Below are 19,051 nucleotides of genomic sequence, written 5' to 3' on the forward strand. Positions count from 1 at the left end.
CCAAGCTGGACTATTGTAACTCTTTATTATCAGGGTGTTCAAACAACTCTTTAAGAAGCCTCCAGCTGATCCAAAATGCTGCAGCCAGAGTTCTGACAGGTATTGACAAAAGAGATCACACGACTCCTCTATTGGCGTCTCTTCATTGGCTGCCCATTAAATTTAGAATAATTTTTAAAATCCTTCTTTTGACCTACAAGGTCCTCAGAGGCCTAGCTCCATCCTACCTGGAGGAGCTAGTGACACCTTACCAGCCCAATAGACCGCTCTGCTCTCAGAATGCTGGTCTACTTGTGGTTCCCAGAGTTTCTAGGAGTCGAATGGGGGGCCGAGCATTTAGCTACCAGGCCCCCCTGCTATGGAACCAGCTCCCTGTCCAGGTACGGGAGGCTGACGCCTTCGCTACTTTTAAGATTAGACTTAAAACCTACCTCTTTGAAAAAGCTTATTGTTACTAATTCTGTAGTTCCAGTTACTATCATAGACAGACAAATTATCATACTTAGGGGGTCGTCTAATCATTAGGTTAACATCTTAGTTATGCTGTTATAGGCCAAGGCTGCCGGGGTCCGGAAACATGATCACCTGACAGGCCTCTGTCACCCCCCCACTGGGTCATGGTTTCCTCTCCTCTCCTCCTCCTCATCAAGCAGACTAGTTATGCTGATTCCTGTGTAGTTTTTCTGCCCCCCCTTCTCTATTCATTTACAGGTATCGCCGCCTTCGGAGCGGCCATCAGCAGGAGGGTCCCCCTACATGAGCCTGGTCCTGCTCAAGGTTTCTTCCTGTTAAAGGGGAGTTTTTCCTTGCCACTGTTGCTTGTCTGGGGTTAGGTCCTGGGATTATGGAAAGCGCCTTGAAACAATTTTGGTTGACGCTATATAAATAAAGATTGATTTGATTTGATTTGATTTGATTTGGGCCTTCCTGACGATATGAGATATCTGCCTACTGCTCATCTTCAGTGTTTCTCACATCACACAGCGGGCGACCATTTTCAACTACAGTGTTTGTTGTTTTAAAGTCACAACAGAAAAAGAACACCGGCATGATAACACTAGTCAGCCCCATTGGTCACCTCACTCCTCTCCTTTGGTATGATCCTTTCAAATGCTAAGATAATAACTAGTTGTAGGTGTCCGTATTTCATAAAAGCATAAAAGGAATTATCAGCTGACTCTAGCATCATAATTTTACAGATGAACTTTACCTTCAGTTTACTGAAAGAAGAGCAGACATTAGATGAAGGAAAATGAGTGTTAGCAGTTGACTGTGAACATTATTGTAGATGCAACCAAATGCAAAATGTGTTTTCTTTACAGATGTTTTCCCACACATATTCAACTAAAGAAAAAAACTGAAACTCACAAAGCGTGACGAATTGTCATTTTTCACTGTTTTGGCGTTGCCAAAAGATTCGAGGATGGGGTTGGCTTGGAGCAGCTGGCGTTCTAACTCCCCCTGAGGAGAGAGACAAAGAGATTAAAAGGCTACTGACTCTATAACATCTAGATGTGTGGAAGTATCATTGCATTCTACTTTATCTGCCAAAAGCTACATGTGTTGATGGTAAATAATCTTTTTCTAGAGAAAATCATGTGGTCAAGGAACTACAGCGCATCAATCTTTCAGATGGTCAGCAGTTCATCATGTATCTGTTGGCTCTGCTTTACTGAGTAGCAGCACAATGTGATTTTGTCAAGCAAACTCAATATGTTAACAGCCCAAGACAAACCAAATAGTTTGAGGGAACTTGGGAAACCACAAAAGCAATGGAATGTCTATGTTTTCACACATGCTCTACTGTTGCTGGCAAGATTCTGTGATCCTGACGTTTCCTATAGATTCCCATGGTTTTCCAGCATTGCCAGAAAGCAACAAATTACAAGCATAAAAATGCCTTTTCTTACGTTTGAGGATGGGTCTTTTCAGCATTTTGTAAATTTTAGAGTGTTGTTTTTATTACTTGGATAAAAGGCAGGTTATTCTAGTGCATGTTGGACCATTTTACTCTGCACTTTTCTCAAATTTCCCCTTCTTTCAAAACCACTTTTCTTCTGCAGATCTCAAATCTTCCCTGCTTTTACCTTCTCTAAACCTGTTCCCAGGCACTAGTGTGACACAGAATTAAACTAGTTTGAAGGCAAACAGTGCAACAAACACATAGCTAACTCTGTTATAGTGGTTATAGCGTAGTGCATGATTGATTGTGTCCCCACCTTCATTTCTGAACACTGTTTAGCTTAATTTAATGCACAGCGCTAAAGAACTTAACTGAAGGGAACAATACAAAATCATCCCCAAATCATTTTTCTTTTTTTCCTCCTAATTTTCCTACTATAATTCCAGCATAAAACATTAAGAGGACCAGGGTACAAGTCCCATTTCCACTCATATTGCTGCATATCATAGTGCTGCCTAAATTCATTTAACACAACAGTTGTATATGTAAATAATTGCAGCTTATGAATTATAATTTGTTATTTTAATTAATTTGCTGTTTTATGGGAGGCAATACATGTTCTAGGATGATCCAAAGGGATATCTTCATAAACCGATGTTCATATGTATGATGTTAATTTGGTGAAGGTAAATTTGGCAGGATTTATGTTTTGTTAGTTTGAGATAGACTATTGGCTCAATTACTTTATTATTCTGTTGATATTCACCAGACAGTAAGCACTAATACAGCCTGGTTATGTTTTCGAGAACAGCAGGAAAAAAACGAGAAAATGAGGACAGTCGTGCGCTCACAGGAATGCTGTGGTCCTTGCGGCCTTTGTGTGAGGAGGCAACATGCGCCAGGTACTGGATAACCTTCTTAGTGTTTTCTGTCTTGCCAGCTCCTGATTCCCCTCTAAAAACAAGCAAGAGCCACAACACGAGAACACATACATGACAACTCTGTGACCGGAGTTAAAATAAACAGACTTCATTTTTAATTAACTGCCTTACTCTTCACTCCTGAAAAAATAATGACGACAGCCTCTCTATGCAGACATGGATTAGATTCACTGGCCTATCGACCGTAACCTCAATCAAGCAAGTTTCAGTCTAGCGAAGTACAAAAAGAAACTAAAAGTAAAATCTTAACGACAGAACTACCACCACCCTATTTTATCGATTCAACATAATTACTTTGTCTTAAGGTTGTGGTCAGAAGTGTGTGGCTGAATGAAGCCCACAAAAGAAACTAAGAAAAAAAGATTTTGGACCATTGGCTGCTGCTATCTAAATTCATTTTTTCTTTGGTCAGTCTGTTTTACAGCAGAATTTGATGGTTTGGTGGGTAATTTTTTCCAGGCTTTGGGTTCTTCTTTAATGATAGAGCTGTGCACAGGCAGAGGCCTAAAACACTGGGGCTGATGCTGAAACCAAGCCAACAATACTGCATACCAGTGGCTTTTTCCTAGCGTACTATTAGCTCCACTGCACCTACGACATAGCAAACACTTTCTGCACAAGAATTGACAGGCAGATCATTGACACACAGGGGCCGTTGTCACTATACTGGTTAGCAAAAACTGAATACTAGTGTTAAATTGTAGGGGAAACATTCATTTCTAGTTTCAGTCTATTTAGAATATATGAAAGGTAAACAGGTTTTACTTAAGCAAAAGAAAGTGCAGAAACAAAAGGGATGGAGAGTACTTACGTGCAAAGTATTGATTGGTCCTCACGATCTGTTAAAAAAGGAAACATTTCTTTCTTTATGCTTTTACTTATCAACTTAAATTTAAAAGATTGGTGAACTCAGCATTTGTCAGACATTTTGTAAATGCACCCCTGATCTAACCAACATTTATTATATACTCTGAACTATTTCTTTAGTTTCAAGCAAAATAACAATAAAAACAGAACAATTAGCTTCACACAAAAAAATTAAATCACCCCAAGAGACATTTATAACATTAAATTCAGTTTGTTTTCAAAGCCAATTCAAGACAACATCTCTAGAATGAAAAGAACTGCAAAATCTTTACAGGAGGGATTATATATATATGTGTATGTACAGTATATTCATGTATGTATATTTGGCACAAAATCAACTTTAATAGGTTAAGACAGGATGATGTTGCCATCCATTTCCGACACATTTTGTAAACAATTTTACCATTTGAATTACATTCCACACAGCAGTTTCAGTTGATAAGAAGTCATGACTGCAGAGAAGCTAGTTTAGCCTCATCAGTTTACGAATACCATTATAAGGATGGCCAGTTTAGCAAGTCATGGAGAAATATATTTGTTTCCCACTTTAAAATCATCTGCAAGATTGGCATCAACAAGCAGGTACAACTGCTCCACAATAATGGGTAAAATTATCATGAGCAAATACAATTAATGGAATGTGAATAATGTTCCTGAGAAAAACTAGAAATGCGAAAAATGCGAAAATTACTTAATGACAAGAGACTTCAAAATGAAACAGGATGTGGGGAAGACAAGGACAAAAACCTGTCTAAGGAGCAGGTACTACACTAACTGGTCCTGACAAGCTGGCATTTGTTTGTTTGTCTTGAGAAAATAACTCAAAAAGTTATGAATGGATTTTAAATTTAATTTTCAGGAAACATTAATGATGGGCTAAGGAAGATCCCAGTAAACCCTGATGTTGTGGATTCTTGAGGGACTTTGAGATTTGTATCTTCCAAAGATAATATGTAAAGATCAAGGCCAAGGGACTTACACCCTAGCATGTTACTGCCTATATACTGCTTATACTGCCTATATAGCTTATACTATGGGTGTAAGGCGCAATATGTGGGAAAATGGGCTTGTTAACTAATCCTGGCAAATGCACAGGATACCAGCCTAGTGTTAGAGTTTCTATTTTAATTATGCTCTTGATATCCTGGCATTAACACTCTTAAAGTAACTTGTGTTTTTCTTCCCTGTAACTCAGAGGGGTTTTCTTTGCCATTTTTTAGTAGCTTGTCATTCTTTAGTCAACTCATCTTTATAAAGCACTTTACAACAACAGTGTGCTAAAGTGCTGTAAAGGAATAAAAAGACAAGAAAAACAAATAAATCAATAAAAGACAATAAAACTCACAAACAATAAAATGCAGCTCCATGTAAGGGGTTAAAAAACCAAAGAAGTTAGATTGTAGGAAGCTTTAAAAACAGCAAGTGTAACTTTGTATTCTGCCCAATGGGTAACTACATATACATACTCAGTCTAATTAATAATCATAATTTAATCTATGTATTGTTCTCAGTAAAATGTATCCCACACATATTTGGAATTCAGGAAAACTTAAAGACAACTGGCCTCAATATTAAAGTGGACTGTGAGTTTATGTCTGAGCTGCTATAGGAGAGATGAGGATATCAGTCCGAATAAAATGGTGAAAAGGTAAAAAAAAAAAAATCAACAAAACCAAGAAATGAAGACAACAAGGATACAGGCCACAGTGAAAAGGGGGCAGAGTTATGAGTGAGTCAGACCAGAGGGTACAGGGGAAATGCAAAGTCTAATTAAGTCACAGTCTAATTAAGTCACAGTCATTTATTTCTTACCACCAGCTCATTTCCGAATACTTTTGTGTAGACTTCCCTGCAGAGCCATGCTGTGTAATGCTAATAAACTCACACCTTGTAACCTGAACTAGAACACCTATCATCTAAGGAATTCGGACTCAAATCCAGATGACAGGATTAGATGTGCTTACTGAAGTATGGAATCTAAACCCCTGAAAGTCCTTAAGTCCTTCCTTAGCATTCTAAACAACAATAGGATAAGAGTCAACATCAAACCTATTCTAAAAGCAATGCTTGAGATATTAGTTACTATTTTAAACTTTTGAAACATGCACTCTCGCATGCATGCACACACACTCACACACACCCTTAAGAGCCTCTTTTAGATGCACAAAGTTTTGTTTTGTTTTTTACAAAAACTTGCATTTCTCAACACTGTGTGATTATTCAAACACTACATAAGCTTCCATTAATGTGAAAAACAAAAATTTAACAGGTCCAGAGGTAGAACCAGTTTGCACACGACATTATGTGTCTTCAGTAAACACTTGACTATTCTGCAACAATTACAACAAAACCGTCAACTAGTGTGCAAAAAGAGACGGACATGCCTATAAAACCTTTGAGTTTTTTCCAAATATGAAAACCGAACTGGAATCAGATCAGCTTTTTCTTAACTTATCCTTAAATTACACAAAAAAACAACAACACACATGCGAAATAATAACAGAATTGACACCACCAAAATCACGCCGAAGTTGAATACCATGTTATATAATTATTCATTTATTAATATCAATATGTACCATGTATAACTATTAAGATTAGGGTTTTCTCCAGGTCCTTTGGGTTACTCTCAAAATTCAAATTCATGCACATTACATTGATTGGAGACTCTAATTGGAGTGTGTGTGTTTGTGTGTGTCCTCTGATGAACTGAAGATCAGACAGGGTGTGAGTAAGTGGCTCTTAACAGAGAAAGGATGATATCCATATATGGTTTGTCAATACAAAAAACTTTTGAATTTAAAAAAGGTGGTTTCACAGTGATATTAGTAATTATATTCTGTATAATGGTTGGCTAATAATTCCTCGTGGCTTAAAGCCACTTACATGTAATGTGATTTGCATGCGTAGAAAAAGTCCCCCTAAAAAAATGAAGTACAATATTGTAATTTTACTTGCAAAAGCAAAAAGACTTTAATCTACAGATACCGGAAGCTGTGCAGTAAAATGTTTGCTGTCTTGGTCATGAAAACATGTAAATTGACACAGAATGTTCGCATTTATGTTCCACATTACTTCAACACAACCAAACATTTTCAAAGAACACTTAAAAATGATGCCAAGAGAGAAAAGGAGGCTTATACACAATAACACAATAGCTCAAACACTCACAACTGTTTTTATTAAAACTAATAAAATTTAACTGAATCCAATGAAGTTCTTGTGCCACAGCAACTACTGAACATGGCTGGAAATCCAAAGAGAAATAAAGTTCGGTAAACAGCTCTCAGCAGGTACCCAGTCGTAAACACATTAAAATGCATATTGTATCCAGGGAAATATGTCTGTATTACAAGAGAATAAAGAATAAACTGTGTTGAAGAAACATGTTAATTGCTTCTTCTACACTTGATGAACAAAGAAAGTGTGTGTGTGTGCGCGTGCGTGTGAGTGTGAGTGTGTGTGAGGCAGAGAGCAACAGAAACATAAACAATGTGAACGAGAACAAGGGAAGGCTTTTGGGGGTGGGGGCTCATTCACATTCCCAGACAGTGAAAGTAACGATCAGCTCTCTCTGGAAAGTGTTCTGCAGTATCTAACTGTCACTTTGAGGCCTCTGAAGCTAATCACAACAGCGTCCAGGCAATAGAGGAGGTCATTCACGCGCTACATCCAGCAACAGCCACACTGAAACAGCAGAAATCTATCACCTGTGTCTCTTCCTCGCTCGTGTTCACCTTTTGTCCTTTCACTTAAGCAGTTTTAGTTCAGCACGTTCAAAATCTCAGTGGGGTTGGTATTCTGTCCACCAGCCCTGTTAAGTCATGTTCTCTTCCAATTAACCACTTTAAAATCTATAGCTCCAAACATTTAGCTCAGCAAGGACACACAAGAGTTTAAGAGTTTTATGTTGCCACAAGAAATCTCAAGACCACCTCTTAAGCAACTCCATGAATTCATGATGATTTGAAATTAAACATTTGAATTACAGCACAAATGTCTACCTTTCAAATAAATATGATACTGTGGATCAATTTGTAGATATTAAAATCTCCCCTGAGTGTTTGAAGCTGTGCTATACGTGCATGCAATCACAAACACACTAATAATCCACAAGAAAAGAAAAATCAGCACTGACCTATTAAAAAGCTATACAGCATCTGCTATTGTGCATTATTTGAATGTAAGTACACTAGTATTAAACAGCAAGTACTGTGCAAAAACCTACAACAGTAAAGCTGTTTCATCACATCTTTAACAATCTTTTCATACATGAACTCGTGAAAACTGGTAAAATCCTGGAATTGGAAAATGAAAAACCCTGCATCTATGTTGCTAAATTGATGATCTCTTAATTTTGCAAATAATCGTGCGCAAAGCTTTTGGTTTAATCCAGAGTTGTCTGGCTGAACTGCAGTTTACCCTACATGAGGTAGTTGTAGCAATGTCTCACTAAAGGCTTTAAGAGCTCAGCTGTTATGTAATAAATATGCAATAAAGCAGCTGCCTGGCATTCATTCACAGGTCCCACACACAGGGCAGAAATCCTTAATGAGATGACTCACAATTTGTGCATCTCTCTCTCTCTCTCGCCTTCTTCTTTTGTATTACCTTGTGTACTTAATAAATAAGGGCCAACTAATCTATGAACTAGGCTTAAGGATAAATTAAGACTAGGCAACACTATGAATAAATTGGTTTTGCAAGGCTTTTCAAATAAATGGTAATTGTTTATTGTATACACGCACGCACGCACACACACGCATGCACGCACACATACACACACACACACACACACACACACCACACACACACACACGTGTGTGTGGTCCTGGAACTCAAATGCCCTAGTGTTTCTCTCTACCATTGCTGGGGCCTCTTGGGTGTGGACCACACGTTTCCTACCAGCATCTTGATGTTACACTTTAGCATTAAGAGGAAATGGGGATCAGCTATGGTGTTGTCAACAATGTGAATATTATATAATATTAAATATTAAATATTCTATATGTAATATTCAATATTTTACAGTAATTAGCTTGTTGGAGAATGGAATGGGTGATATAGTAAAGAACCTATAGCAGCATATGGTGTCTAGAGGAGTTATAAATAAGATTGTTCTGTCATTTGAGAATTTGACTACAAGTATTTTTGGTTTCAACTTGTTTGAATTGAAAGCACCATCTTAAAGCTGATTCACAATCAGTGTGCTGGCAGCTGATAACACAGAGATTGATATTATCAGAAATAATATTAGTCTGTTCTGGATCACAAGATTGTATCGTGATAAGTTTACAGAAGAAACAAACAGTACGGTAATCTATTTTGAATTCTCACAAGGCATATATGAAATGCTTTTGGTGAATGAGAAGGGTCTGCAAGGTATTAATTTGGGTTATCAAGTCAGAAAGAGGTGTTGAGTTCTCACATCGTTTTGTAAGGTGAACATCTAGACTGGTGGGTAATAAATCCCTGAGATATGAAAAAAAGCTCTGAAACATGATGCTTCTCTAGGCTTCATTCAATTTGGTTCATGTTTTCTGAACAGAAAATATGCACCCAGCTATATGAAAACATGGCAGGGACAAGATGTCAACAGTCTGGTGAAATGGTGGATGGTGGAACAGACATATGGCTCAAATTACCAGTGAATGAGAAGCTCACATCTGGTAAGAGGTGGGTTCAGGCTGCTTCATGAAGCTTAAATGGTTTCAGTACTACAGCTTGTGGCTTTTTTTGGGGAAACAAAAATGCACATAAATGGCAGGGAACAACAGAAAACACACGAGGAGATGAGTGGGACATGGAATGAGAGACGCATCGTTTGAGAGAACCAGCTGTTTCCAAAGAACAAAATCCATATTAGTGTGGATTTCCAACAGGAGGGCTGGCGGGTATTTAATTTGTATTTTAGGAACAGTGAACATATTCAGACCCTCATTTACAGGTTTTGTCCACATTCTCTAAGATCAATTTCAAGCACTTTGAAGAAATACACTTACGTTATTCCAACAGCTTTTGGCGCTGTTAAAAGACTTATTTATGCACAACTTAATTTACTACATGTGATGATATTACTATGTTTACACAGATTATGAAAAAAAATTCTACTATCAATTAAATTTCCTAAAAGACCAGAAAGGACATAATAAAAATGTAACAGTTAATATCTCATGTTGGTAACTGTCAGACAAAAATGTATCAACTCCTAAAATTTCCTAAACATTTAAAAATAAGTACAGAAAAACTTGAAAATGACATTTGCATCAGTTATGTCCTGTTTTTCAGGTCACATTATCAAATGTCTCATATTCTTCCAGGAAGTCAACGTGCAATCAATGTTACATTTTGTTAATTCTAATACTCACGACCCAAAAAATGAATGTGCTACAATGTCAGTAATGTTATTATCCAGCCTAAGACAAGAGAGATTTGTGAATTTCTATTGTTAAGTCAATAAAAATGAGGAAAAACAGTTGAAAGAGATAAGCCAAATGTAATTTGCCAAGTAATGGATTGCAGATGGTTGCCAATGGGGAGCTTGTTTTGTCCACAGTGCTTCTTTGTAATGGCTAGGTCCACCATGATCCAATTGGTCAAGACTTGTTCCGTGTGTGTTTATACTGGCACCTCTTATATCACAATGCAAAGCCTTGCTGCTCAGCAGAGATAAGTCATTCACACAACAGAAGCTACAAGTATAAGCACATTATGACCAAATTTAAGCACTCAAAGTGACACACTGAACAAAACCATTCTGAGTAAACCCACTTCCATCAAGTCTGAACCATGTGCCTAACTGAGAAAGAAGCCTAGAGAAAATCTTGAGTTGTGACTCTTCAAGAACACTTTCAAAGCCTATTTAGTATTTAGCCAAAAATAGCTAATGATAGCAAATAATTTGTCAGCATTGGTCTGACTTAACATTATCAATTCTGCAATTGCATTTGTAGTCACTTTGCCCTGTTTTGTGTGTTTCAGACTATTGCTTTGTTATCATTTTTTACATTTTTGTGCGCCCTACTGCTGTGCTACATGCCAGCTGTGATGCCATTTCCTCTATTGCCAAAGCCGATGAATTTTGATTCTAAAATTCTAAAAGTCCTGTCATTTGGGTTCAGGGTGTGCCTTGCACCACACCGTCTCTCCATGCCTCTCTGCCTAACAAGAGGCCTAATTTCCCGTGAAGACCTCTGGCTCCAAACCTCCCCATCTGCACCCACTCACTCACAAACACAGCACCCTGGCCCCAGCCCCCCTTTAGACTGTACAAAGCCACCATTGTGCAACACAATGGTGGCCACCCCCTTTGCATTTCCCCTGTACCCTCTGGTCTGACTCACTCATAACTCTGCCCCCTTTTCACTGTGGCCTGTATCCTTGTTGTCTTCATTTCTTGGTTTTGTTGATTTTTTTTTTTTTTACCTTTTCACCATTTTATTCGGACTGATATCCTCATCTCTCCTATAGCAGCTCAGACATAAACTCACAGTCCACTTTAATATTGAGGCCAGTTGTCTTTAAGTTTTCCTGAATTCCAAATATGTGTGGGATACATTTTACTGAGAACAATACATAGATTAAATTATGATTATTAATTAGACTGAGTATGTATATGTAGTTACCCATTGGGCAGAATACAAAGTTACACTTGCTGTTTTTAAAGCTTCCTACAATCTAACTTCTTTGGTTTTTTAACCCCTTACATGGAGCTGCATTTTATTGTTTGTGAGTTTTATTGTCTTTTATTGATTTATTTGTTTTTCTTGTCTTTTTATTCCTTTACAGCACTTTAGCACACTGTTGTTGTAAAGTGCTTTATAAAGATGAGTTGACTAAAGAATGACAAGCTACTAAAAAATGGCAAAAAAAACCCCTCTGAGTTACAGGGAAGAAAAACACAAGTTACTTTAAGAGTGTTAATGCCAGGATATCAAGAGCATAATTAAAATAGAAACTCTAACACTAGGCTGGTATCCTGTGCATTTGCCAGGATTAGTTAACAAGCCCATTTTCCCACATATTGCGCCTTACACCCATAGTATAAGCTATATAGGCAGTATAAGCAGTATATAGGCAGTAACATGCTAGGGTGCAAGTCCCTTGGCCTTGATCTTTACATATTATCTTTGGAAGATACAAATCTCAAAGTCCCTCAAGAATCCACAACATCAGGGTTTACTGGGATCTTCCTTAGCCCATCATTAATGTTTCCTGAAAATTAAATTTAAAATCCATTCATAACTTTTTGAGTTATTTTCTCAAGACAAACAAACAAATGCCAGCTTGTCAGGACCAGTTAGTGTAGTACCTGCTCCTTAGACAGGTTTTTGTCCTTGTCTTCCCCACATCCTGTTTCATTTTGAAGTCTCTTGTCATTCTCATCTTCCTGTCAAGGTTCCCGCCTGTGTGATTGGAATGCCCGCCCTAATGTTTTCCACCTGTGTCTCCACCTCTTGTATATAAGCAGTTTTCCCTTCCCTTCTGTGCCAGATGGTCTTGCAGCATTCTCCCTTGAGAAACTCCTAGCAGTTGAACCGAGTTCTTTACCCACCTCCGAGTCTAATTTTCTCCCTTCCTGGTTTATGTTTTTTTTGGACTGAGTAAACGGACTTTGCCTTACTTGAATCCTGACCCTGTACCTACGTGTCAACACGCAATGTAGCAGAGAAAAAACTAATATCACTAAAACATTAGCAGTGAAAATATGACTAATGATGACAATTGATATTTAATTTATATGCATTTTAATAATGCTACTTCCAGCAAAGAACTAAACTTTATATTTATGAGGGGATTGAATACAAGCTGCCTGTCACATGAAGGAAGCAATAGAACCTGGAGGATGGCAAGAGTCAAACTTATTAGTTTGACTCTCCTCTCCTCTCCTCCTCCTCTCCTCTCCTCTCCTCTCCTCTCCTCTCCTCTCCTCTCCTCTCCTCTCCTCTCTCCTCCTCTCTCTCTCTCCTCTCCTCTCCTCTCCTCTCCTCTCCTCTCCTCTCCTCTCCTCTCCTCTCTCTTTACCCAGCCGGCCATCAGCAGGAGGGTCCCCTACATGAGCCTGATCCTGCTCAAGGTTTCTTCCTGTTAAAGGGGAGTTTTTCCTTGCCACTGTTGCTTGTCTGGGGTTAGGCCCTGGGATTCTGGAAAGCGTCTTGAAACAATTTTGATTGTATAAGACGCTATATAAATAAAGATTTAGTTTATGCTGTTTTTTTTATTTTATTCCAAATTTATTCTCTGACAAATTTAAAAAAAATAAATTAATTGGGATCCACCACAAAACTAAAAAGCTGCAAGTAGAATGTTGAATCTCCAGTCAAGTAAAAAGGCTATGAAAATGTTCTTTAGAAATTGGTGAATATACAATACCTTTGGTATATAACACACCACTTACTCCTTCAGCAAGAACATCCAATGTGAGAAGACCAAAGAAAATATAACCCATAAAAAACACCAGTCTTGCAGTTCTATATTATTATTAGAAAAGCCCAAAACAACTGTCATTCAACAATTAACATCTCTACTTGTGATTCTAGAAGGTCATTTGAACCCCACACACAGGTATTCATTGTGATGCTTCCTTGCTTAAAAGATCAGATGATGGTAACGGTCATTTGAATGACCATTTAAAAAATAGACTGTGATTCATCTTCTAGAATTTAGCACAATGTGCTATGGAATGCTGGGATGGCAGTGACCTCATTCCATTGTCTGCTGTTTCACTCCTTTTTTGCAAGGGTTAGCAGAACAGATGGAAGATCTCCACTGATGAGCAATAGATGACAAAGAAAGCAATGCAAGTAAACGAGAGAGCTTTAGTAAAGAAATGGCCTAGGTGAATATGTCCATGTATGTGGACCCTACAGTAACTCTGATTGAATGATTCTTGAATGATTCTTTCCTCATCACAGCAGTTCAACATCAGACCTTCCAAAATAAATTTATCAGACACAAAGTGGATCTAATCTCAGCTCCTGACACTCATTATGAAAACAGCAGCATCTTAACAGGTGATTTACAACATAAGACATTTTCTCTGACCCTAATGACCGTTCACACGCTTAATACATGCACTAATTTCATGTGTTATCATGATATTCCTGTTGTGTTTGTTGTCAGCATGATCTGTTTGCTGTGATGCTCCATAAGCCTCAGACTAAAATCTTGAATCATTTGCTCTCACACTTCTCTTACCTTAGTAGGTACGAAGGTTGAAAGATAAGAATGAAAACCAATCCAATGATGTGCACTGTAAACCTGATGATTCCGCTCAACATGGACTCACAAAAAGAACCTGACGGTGTGGGAGTGAAAGCCATTTATGGTGGGAAAAATGTCTGTCATACCTTGAAGCATGCAGCGGTATGCTGACTCGGAGATGGCGTAGATGTGTGGAGGCATTTCGTGCCTCTTCTTCCCTCTATACATCTCAATGATGTTCTCCGAATAGATGGGTAGGTTCTTGTAGGGGTTAATTACCACACAGAAGAGACCCGAGTATGTCTGTGATATACACAAAAAAAACAGACATTTAAAAATTAAAAACATCTAAAAGTAGAAACAGAACCAGGCACAATTTACACAAATGAAAAGAATATCTATAGTATGTGATGTACTAAATCTATTAGCTTTTTTTTTTTTTTAAATTAAATGTACCTCCTCACTGATTTACAAAAAACATAATGTCCCTCCTCAATAGCTAGTGGATTAATTTATTTATGATCATTGTTTGTGTTTTAAAGTTCACACAGTGTTCATTCAGTCATTAAAAAGAATCAAAAAATTATAATCATTGAACTGCTTCTCATTGGTATACACATTACCCGGTTTGCATTAAAACAGATGACAGGCAGATAATGACAGACATATGTCTGTCATTACTGTATGCAGAGCAAATGTCTGCCAACTGTTCTGGGGATGTTAAGATGAACACATACTTCAAAACTTTACACATGGACACTCCCGTCCAGTTAATGTCTTCAATTTCTAAACAGTCTGTTTAATTGTACCTGACATAGGAAACATTAGATTGGGTGCTCCACGAGATTACAGACTGTACAACCGGATTTATCTACAGCAAATGGTCTTTGTGGATCATTACACTATATTCTTGCTGTTAATCTGGAAGAGGGAAACAACATCTGTAATGTCACCGGAGTAAACTCAAATCTGAAAAGTCTGTCACCATGCTGGTCAGTTTAACGAGCTTTGTAACGATCTACAGACCACACTTTTAATGACCCGACACCCTCCCAACACATTTATATTACAGAGAGTGTTCTCCAGATTGCTCTCCTGAGCAGGTTTTGAGGCAGCTCACATGAAACATGGAATGGATTCTCATGGTGTTAGAAAGGTTAAGTCCACAGGAAATGGGTAATGGGTACACTAAATAGAGCTTTGCCGATGTAGTTCCTCCAAGATGACCAGGTTCCTGACTAAGAGGACCTTACAATTATTTTTTAGAAAGAGAGAAGCTTGCGTTTACGTAGAAGAAGAGGTTTCAAAAAGATTTGTAAAAATTCAGAGCCAAGCCAACTTTAAAGAATAACTTAAGACTGAGCTTCCACTAATTCCAAAACAAAGAGGGGCCTCTGGAACAGCCTGTCAGCAGCCAGTTCCAGAGCCAGCCCCTCGGCAGCTAGCGGTGAAGAAGCGATGAAATGTGGATGTTAAAAAAATGAGGAACCTGAAGGTCCTTTTACAAAATAATGACCCCTCAGCATGGTTGTCAGTGTGAGAAGGGAGCCAGGGCATCGATGGCACACACTCACGTGCAGGACATCAAGAGTTCTATCCTGATTTTAATCTCAGATTCCATCCAGTTAATTATCACTGGTTGCACTAATTGAGGCACTGGTGGGATGTCAAATCCAGAGAACACAGCATGTTCCAAGACCCCCAGCCTCTGTAGCAGGAACAGGATACAGGAACAGAATGCTGATGCACCATCCATCTGACCACCAGAACCACCATTTGCAGCAAGCAGGACCCAAGATTACCAGAGAAACACAATATGCACACATCAAGTGCAAGAAGTAAATATATATATGCAGCACACAGTAAAGCCCTGGTGTCGTGTGCTGAACAGGCAACAGGTATGAATGTGTTGAAAGTGTGGTCCAGTACTGAATGTTTTCTGCTTGTATTGTGTAAACTGAAATGAATGAATTAAATCTCTAATAAAGATCAACTAAACACCAATAGTTATAGAAAACCTGGTTTCCAGTCACTGTGGGTGCTAATTTGCAACAAAACAAATGCCATATGAACTTTACACACAGTGCTTGACAATGAAATCTATTAAAAGTGGTCACAGGAGGCATTGGGGGCTCCTAGAATCTGTTAAGCAGTGCATGGTGTGATCATTAGTTTTTAATATTACAAAATACTGTAGTTTACTTTTCTTTATAACCAATTCATCTATTGCTAGTCACTTTTAATACAATAGATGCTGCTTTAAAAACTATGTTTTACCACATGCTAGAATAAGGAACCAGAAAAGAAGGTATGGAAAACAAAGCAAAACTGGTACTAACATAATCAGACACATACAATATCCCAGTAATATCAATGGCAAAACTAAGACCATGAGCAGGAAAAATAGATTTAAAATAATACATTTATCGATGATTAATAAAAGTATAATTCTTACTGATACTTGACAGCCAGCATGTGTAATAGGTTAGTATTATTTGTTATTAAAATATTTAACAATGTCATCATGCATTTTGACTGGCAGACAACCTTTTAGCTAAAGTAAAAATTTCAGAAGCCCTTTCTTCAATATTTTTATGATGTTCTCACTGTAAAGCAATGATTTATGAGGTGCACTCATATTTGATGTTCACATAGCTTTTGTGTTGGATGCACCAATGGTCCAAAAAAAATCCATCTTTCAAGTTGATCTTCCTGCTGCCGACCACATCACAGCAGCCAAAGCCAGACTTGTGAACTGGCTCTTCCTTTGAAAAACACATGCTTCCTTTAATGCAGACTAACAACATATCATGCTCTTGATCAACCATTTTTCAAAGCCAAGTCAAACTTCATCAATTTTTGTCCAGCAACTGTCAGGCTAGAACCATTTTTTATTAAGAATTCACACTGTTAAAATGAGGTTGATAAGGTTGCTTTATGAAAATCTATTTAACAAATGATGTAGAGATGTTACATATTTTATGAGAGAAAATGGCATGCTGACATCCTAACTCTCCACTCTCTCAACAGCAACTGGAAATCTTTTCAGTTTTTAATCCAAAAACTAGGTGTGCCATTAACAGATTTCAAATGTATAAAGTTTACATAAAGTAAAATAACTTGAGAACAACATGTGGCAATCTCACTACAGTGTAGCTCAAATATGGACATAGCTAACCACAGGAATAAGTGGGCTCATTACATTAATTAATGCTAAATATATATTAACTTGGACCATTAAGTTCCACTTTTTAATGGTGAAAATAATCCAAAATCCAATCCAAATCTTCAGTAATATTTCTAGAAAGAGAAAGTCTAGTAATGTAGGCACTCCCTCTACTCTGCTATGTTTAGTGCTGCAATTCCAAAACTTAGAAAACATTTTATTTTATTTTATTTTTTTTAAAAGCTGGCTCATTATTGAAATAGAGAGGAGAGGAACACTGACGGGAACACTGTTGGCAAGACAAGAAAGCGTATTGTTGATTTACAGTTATAGTGGTCTAACCAACATGTGCTCAGCCCAGAGGAAGACAAGGTGACATTTCTACTGTGAAATCAGATCCAGGGGATAGGAAGGTTGAGCCAAGAACAGCTGAGCTAGACGGTCAACACCATCTGCCATGTCTGATCAGTCAACCATTAGCCAGTGAGGATGGGCTCCTCTGAACAGTGGAGGCGTCATATCAAAACACACCAGCTACAGCAGATCTCTAGTCATCTACTTGGTGAAGCATGAAAACAAAGATCGGTGTATTACTGGGAAAATATGTGCATTATTCTGTATATATAATAAAAAATAATACATGTATTTGTTATTCATTTTGAGGTCAAATTGATCCATCCTACGTTAAGTCAGTTGGAACAAGACTGAGAACCAGCTTCAGTTTGTTTTGCATCATTAGTTAATGATTTCATTGATATGTACTATTTATGAGGTGGCCTGTAAGATTTAATCATTCAAGATTTGAGGATGTTTGGAACCAGATCACACTGCAAACATTCACAATATCACTTATAATAGCCATAAATGTTAAAAGCCAACTGAACCTTTTTGACTTTTAGAGTATGATGAGGGTGTCTGAGAGCTAAATGAATGAAGTAATTCATTTAGTTAAGGGATTGTGAGAAATCTGCTGTTAAATCATTGTAATAATGAAATAATGGAATATTTCTCCATTGAGTGAGCTAACATCCAGCTACCAGAGTGAGGCTTCGTCAGCACTAAGTTGGGAAGGAGCTCATGCTGTAACTCTAGACAAAGGGGCAATTGAGCTGGTGGCTGAACAGCTTTGCTCATAACTTATGCTTGGCATTGGTGGCAAATACCACAAGCAATGACAAGTATGAAGCATCATGCAGTCTGAGCAATGGCACTGTGTCATACATACACAGTAGGTGTGGGCTCAGAGGCTCAGTGCTGGCAAAATATCCTAATAAGGGAACAACGTATACTATACCTGAATCTACACTCACACTTGTTAAGTTGTCTGTCTGCCGACAGGCAGGCAGGCAGGCAGACAGACAGACAGACAGACAGACAGACAGACAGACAGACAGACAGACAGACAGACAGACAGACAGGCAGGCAGGCAGGCAGGAGGCAGGCAGGCAGGCAGGCAGGCAGACAGACAGACAGAAAGGCAGGCAGGACGCAGGCAGGCAGGCAGGCAGACAGACAGAGACAGATGTCTTTCCATTCTGTTTCCTGTTTTTATGTAAAGATAAGAAGATACGAGTGTGGGAGAAATTTATTGAACTCCAGTAGAGCAGCAGTGGGAGGCAGCAGGCAGACAGACAGAAAATCTTTCTGCCATGGAAGAATGCTGAGGATTTGTGACAGCTGAGGCTTATCAAACACAAAAGCCAGCTTGTAGCCAGGCTAGTATGTGTAGCACTGCAGTCCGCCTGTGACTCACCACTTTGCAGATAAACCATGGCATTAGATGAGTTGGCTAAAAAGCCTGAAAGGCTTCCTACGGATGGAGCTGTGAGGTTTGAAAACCAGAAATCTGTCAAATCTGTCAAATTGGTGTACCATACAAAAGGCCACAAGAATGGGAAACTAACCTAAAATAAAAACCTCCTTAAAGTATTTGGCAGGTGACAGATGAGTTACTGCCTCTAGCAATAGTGG

General features: G+C 38.3%; 1 protein-coding gene across 2 annotated transcripts in view; it reads right to left on the bottom strand.

The window, feature by feature from the left end:
* LOC130515585 (myosin-10) overlaps positions 1-19,051 on the bottom strand; it is a 44,326-nt gene that overhangs the window by 19,882 nt on the left and 5,393 nt on the right. For both annotated transcript variants that reach the window (XM_057015929.1, XM_057015928.1), the window contains exons 3-6: positions 14,061-14,217; positions 3,656-3,683; positions 2,755-2,857; positions 1,369-1,461 (exon numbers count right to left, since the gene is read on the bottom strand). In XM_057015929.1, the coding sequence (XP_056871909.1) occupies positions 1,369-1,461; positions 2,755-2,857; positions 3,656-3,683; positions 14,061-14,217 (381 nt within the window). The remainder of the gene's footprint in view (positions 1-1,368; positions 1,462-2,754; positions 2,858-3,655; positions 3,684-14,060; positions 14,218-19,051) is intronic.

The sequence above is a fragment of the Takifugu flavidus genome, chromosome 18, assembly GCF_003711565.1.
Source record: "Takifugu flavidus isolate HTHZ2018 chromosome 18, ASM371156v2, whole genome shotgun sequence".
Taxonomy (NCBI): Eukaryota; Metazoa; Chordata; class Actinopteri; order Tetraodontiformes; family Tetraodontidae; genus Takifugu; species Takifugu flavidus.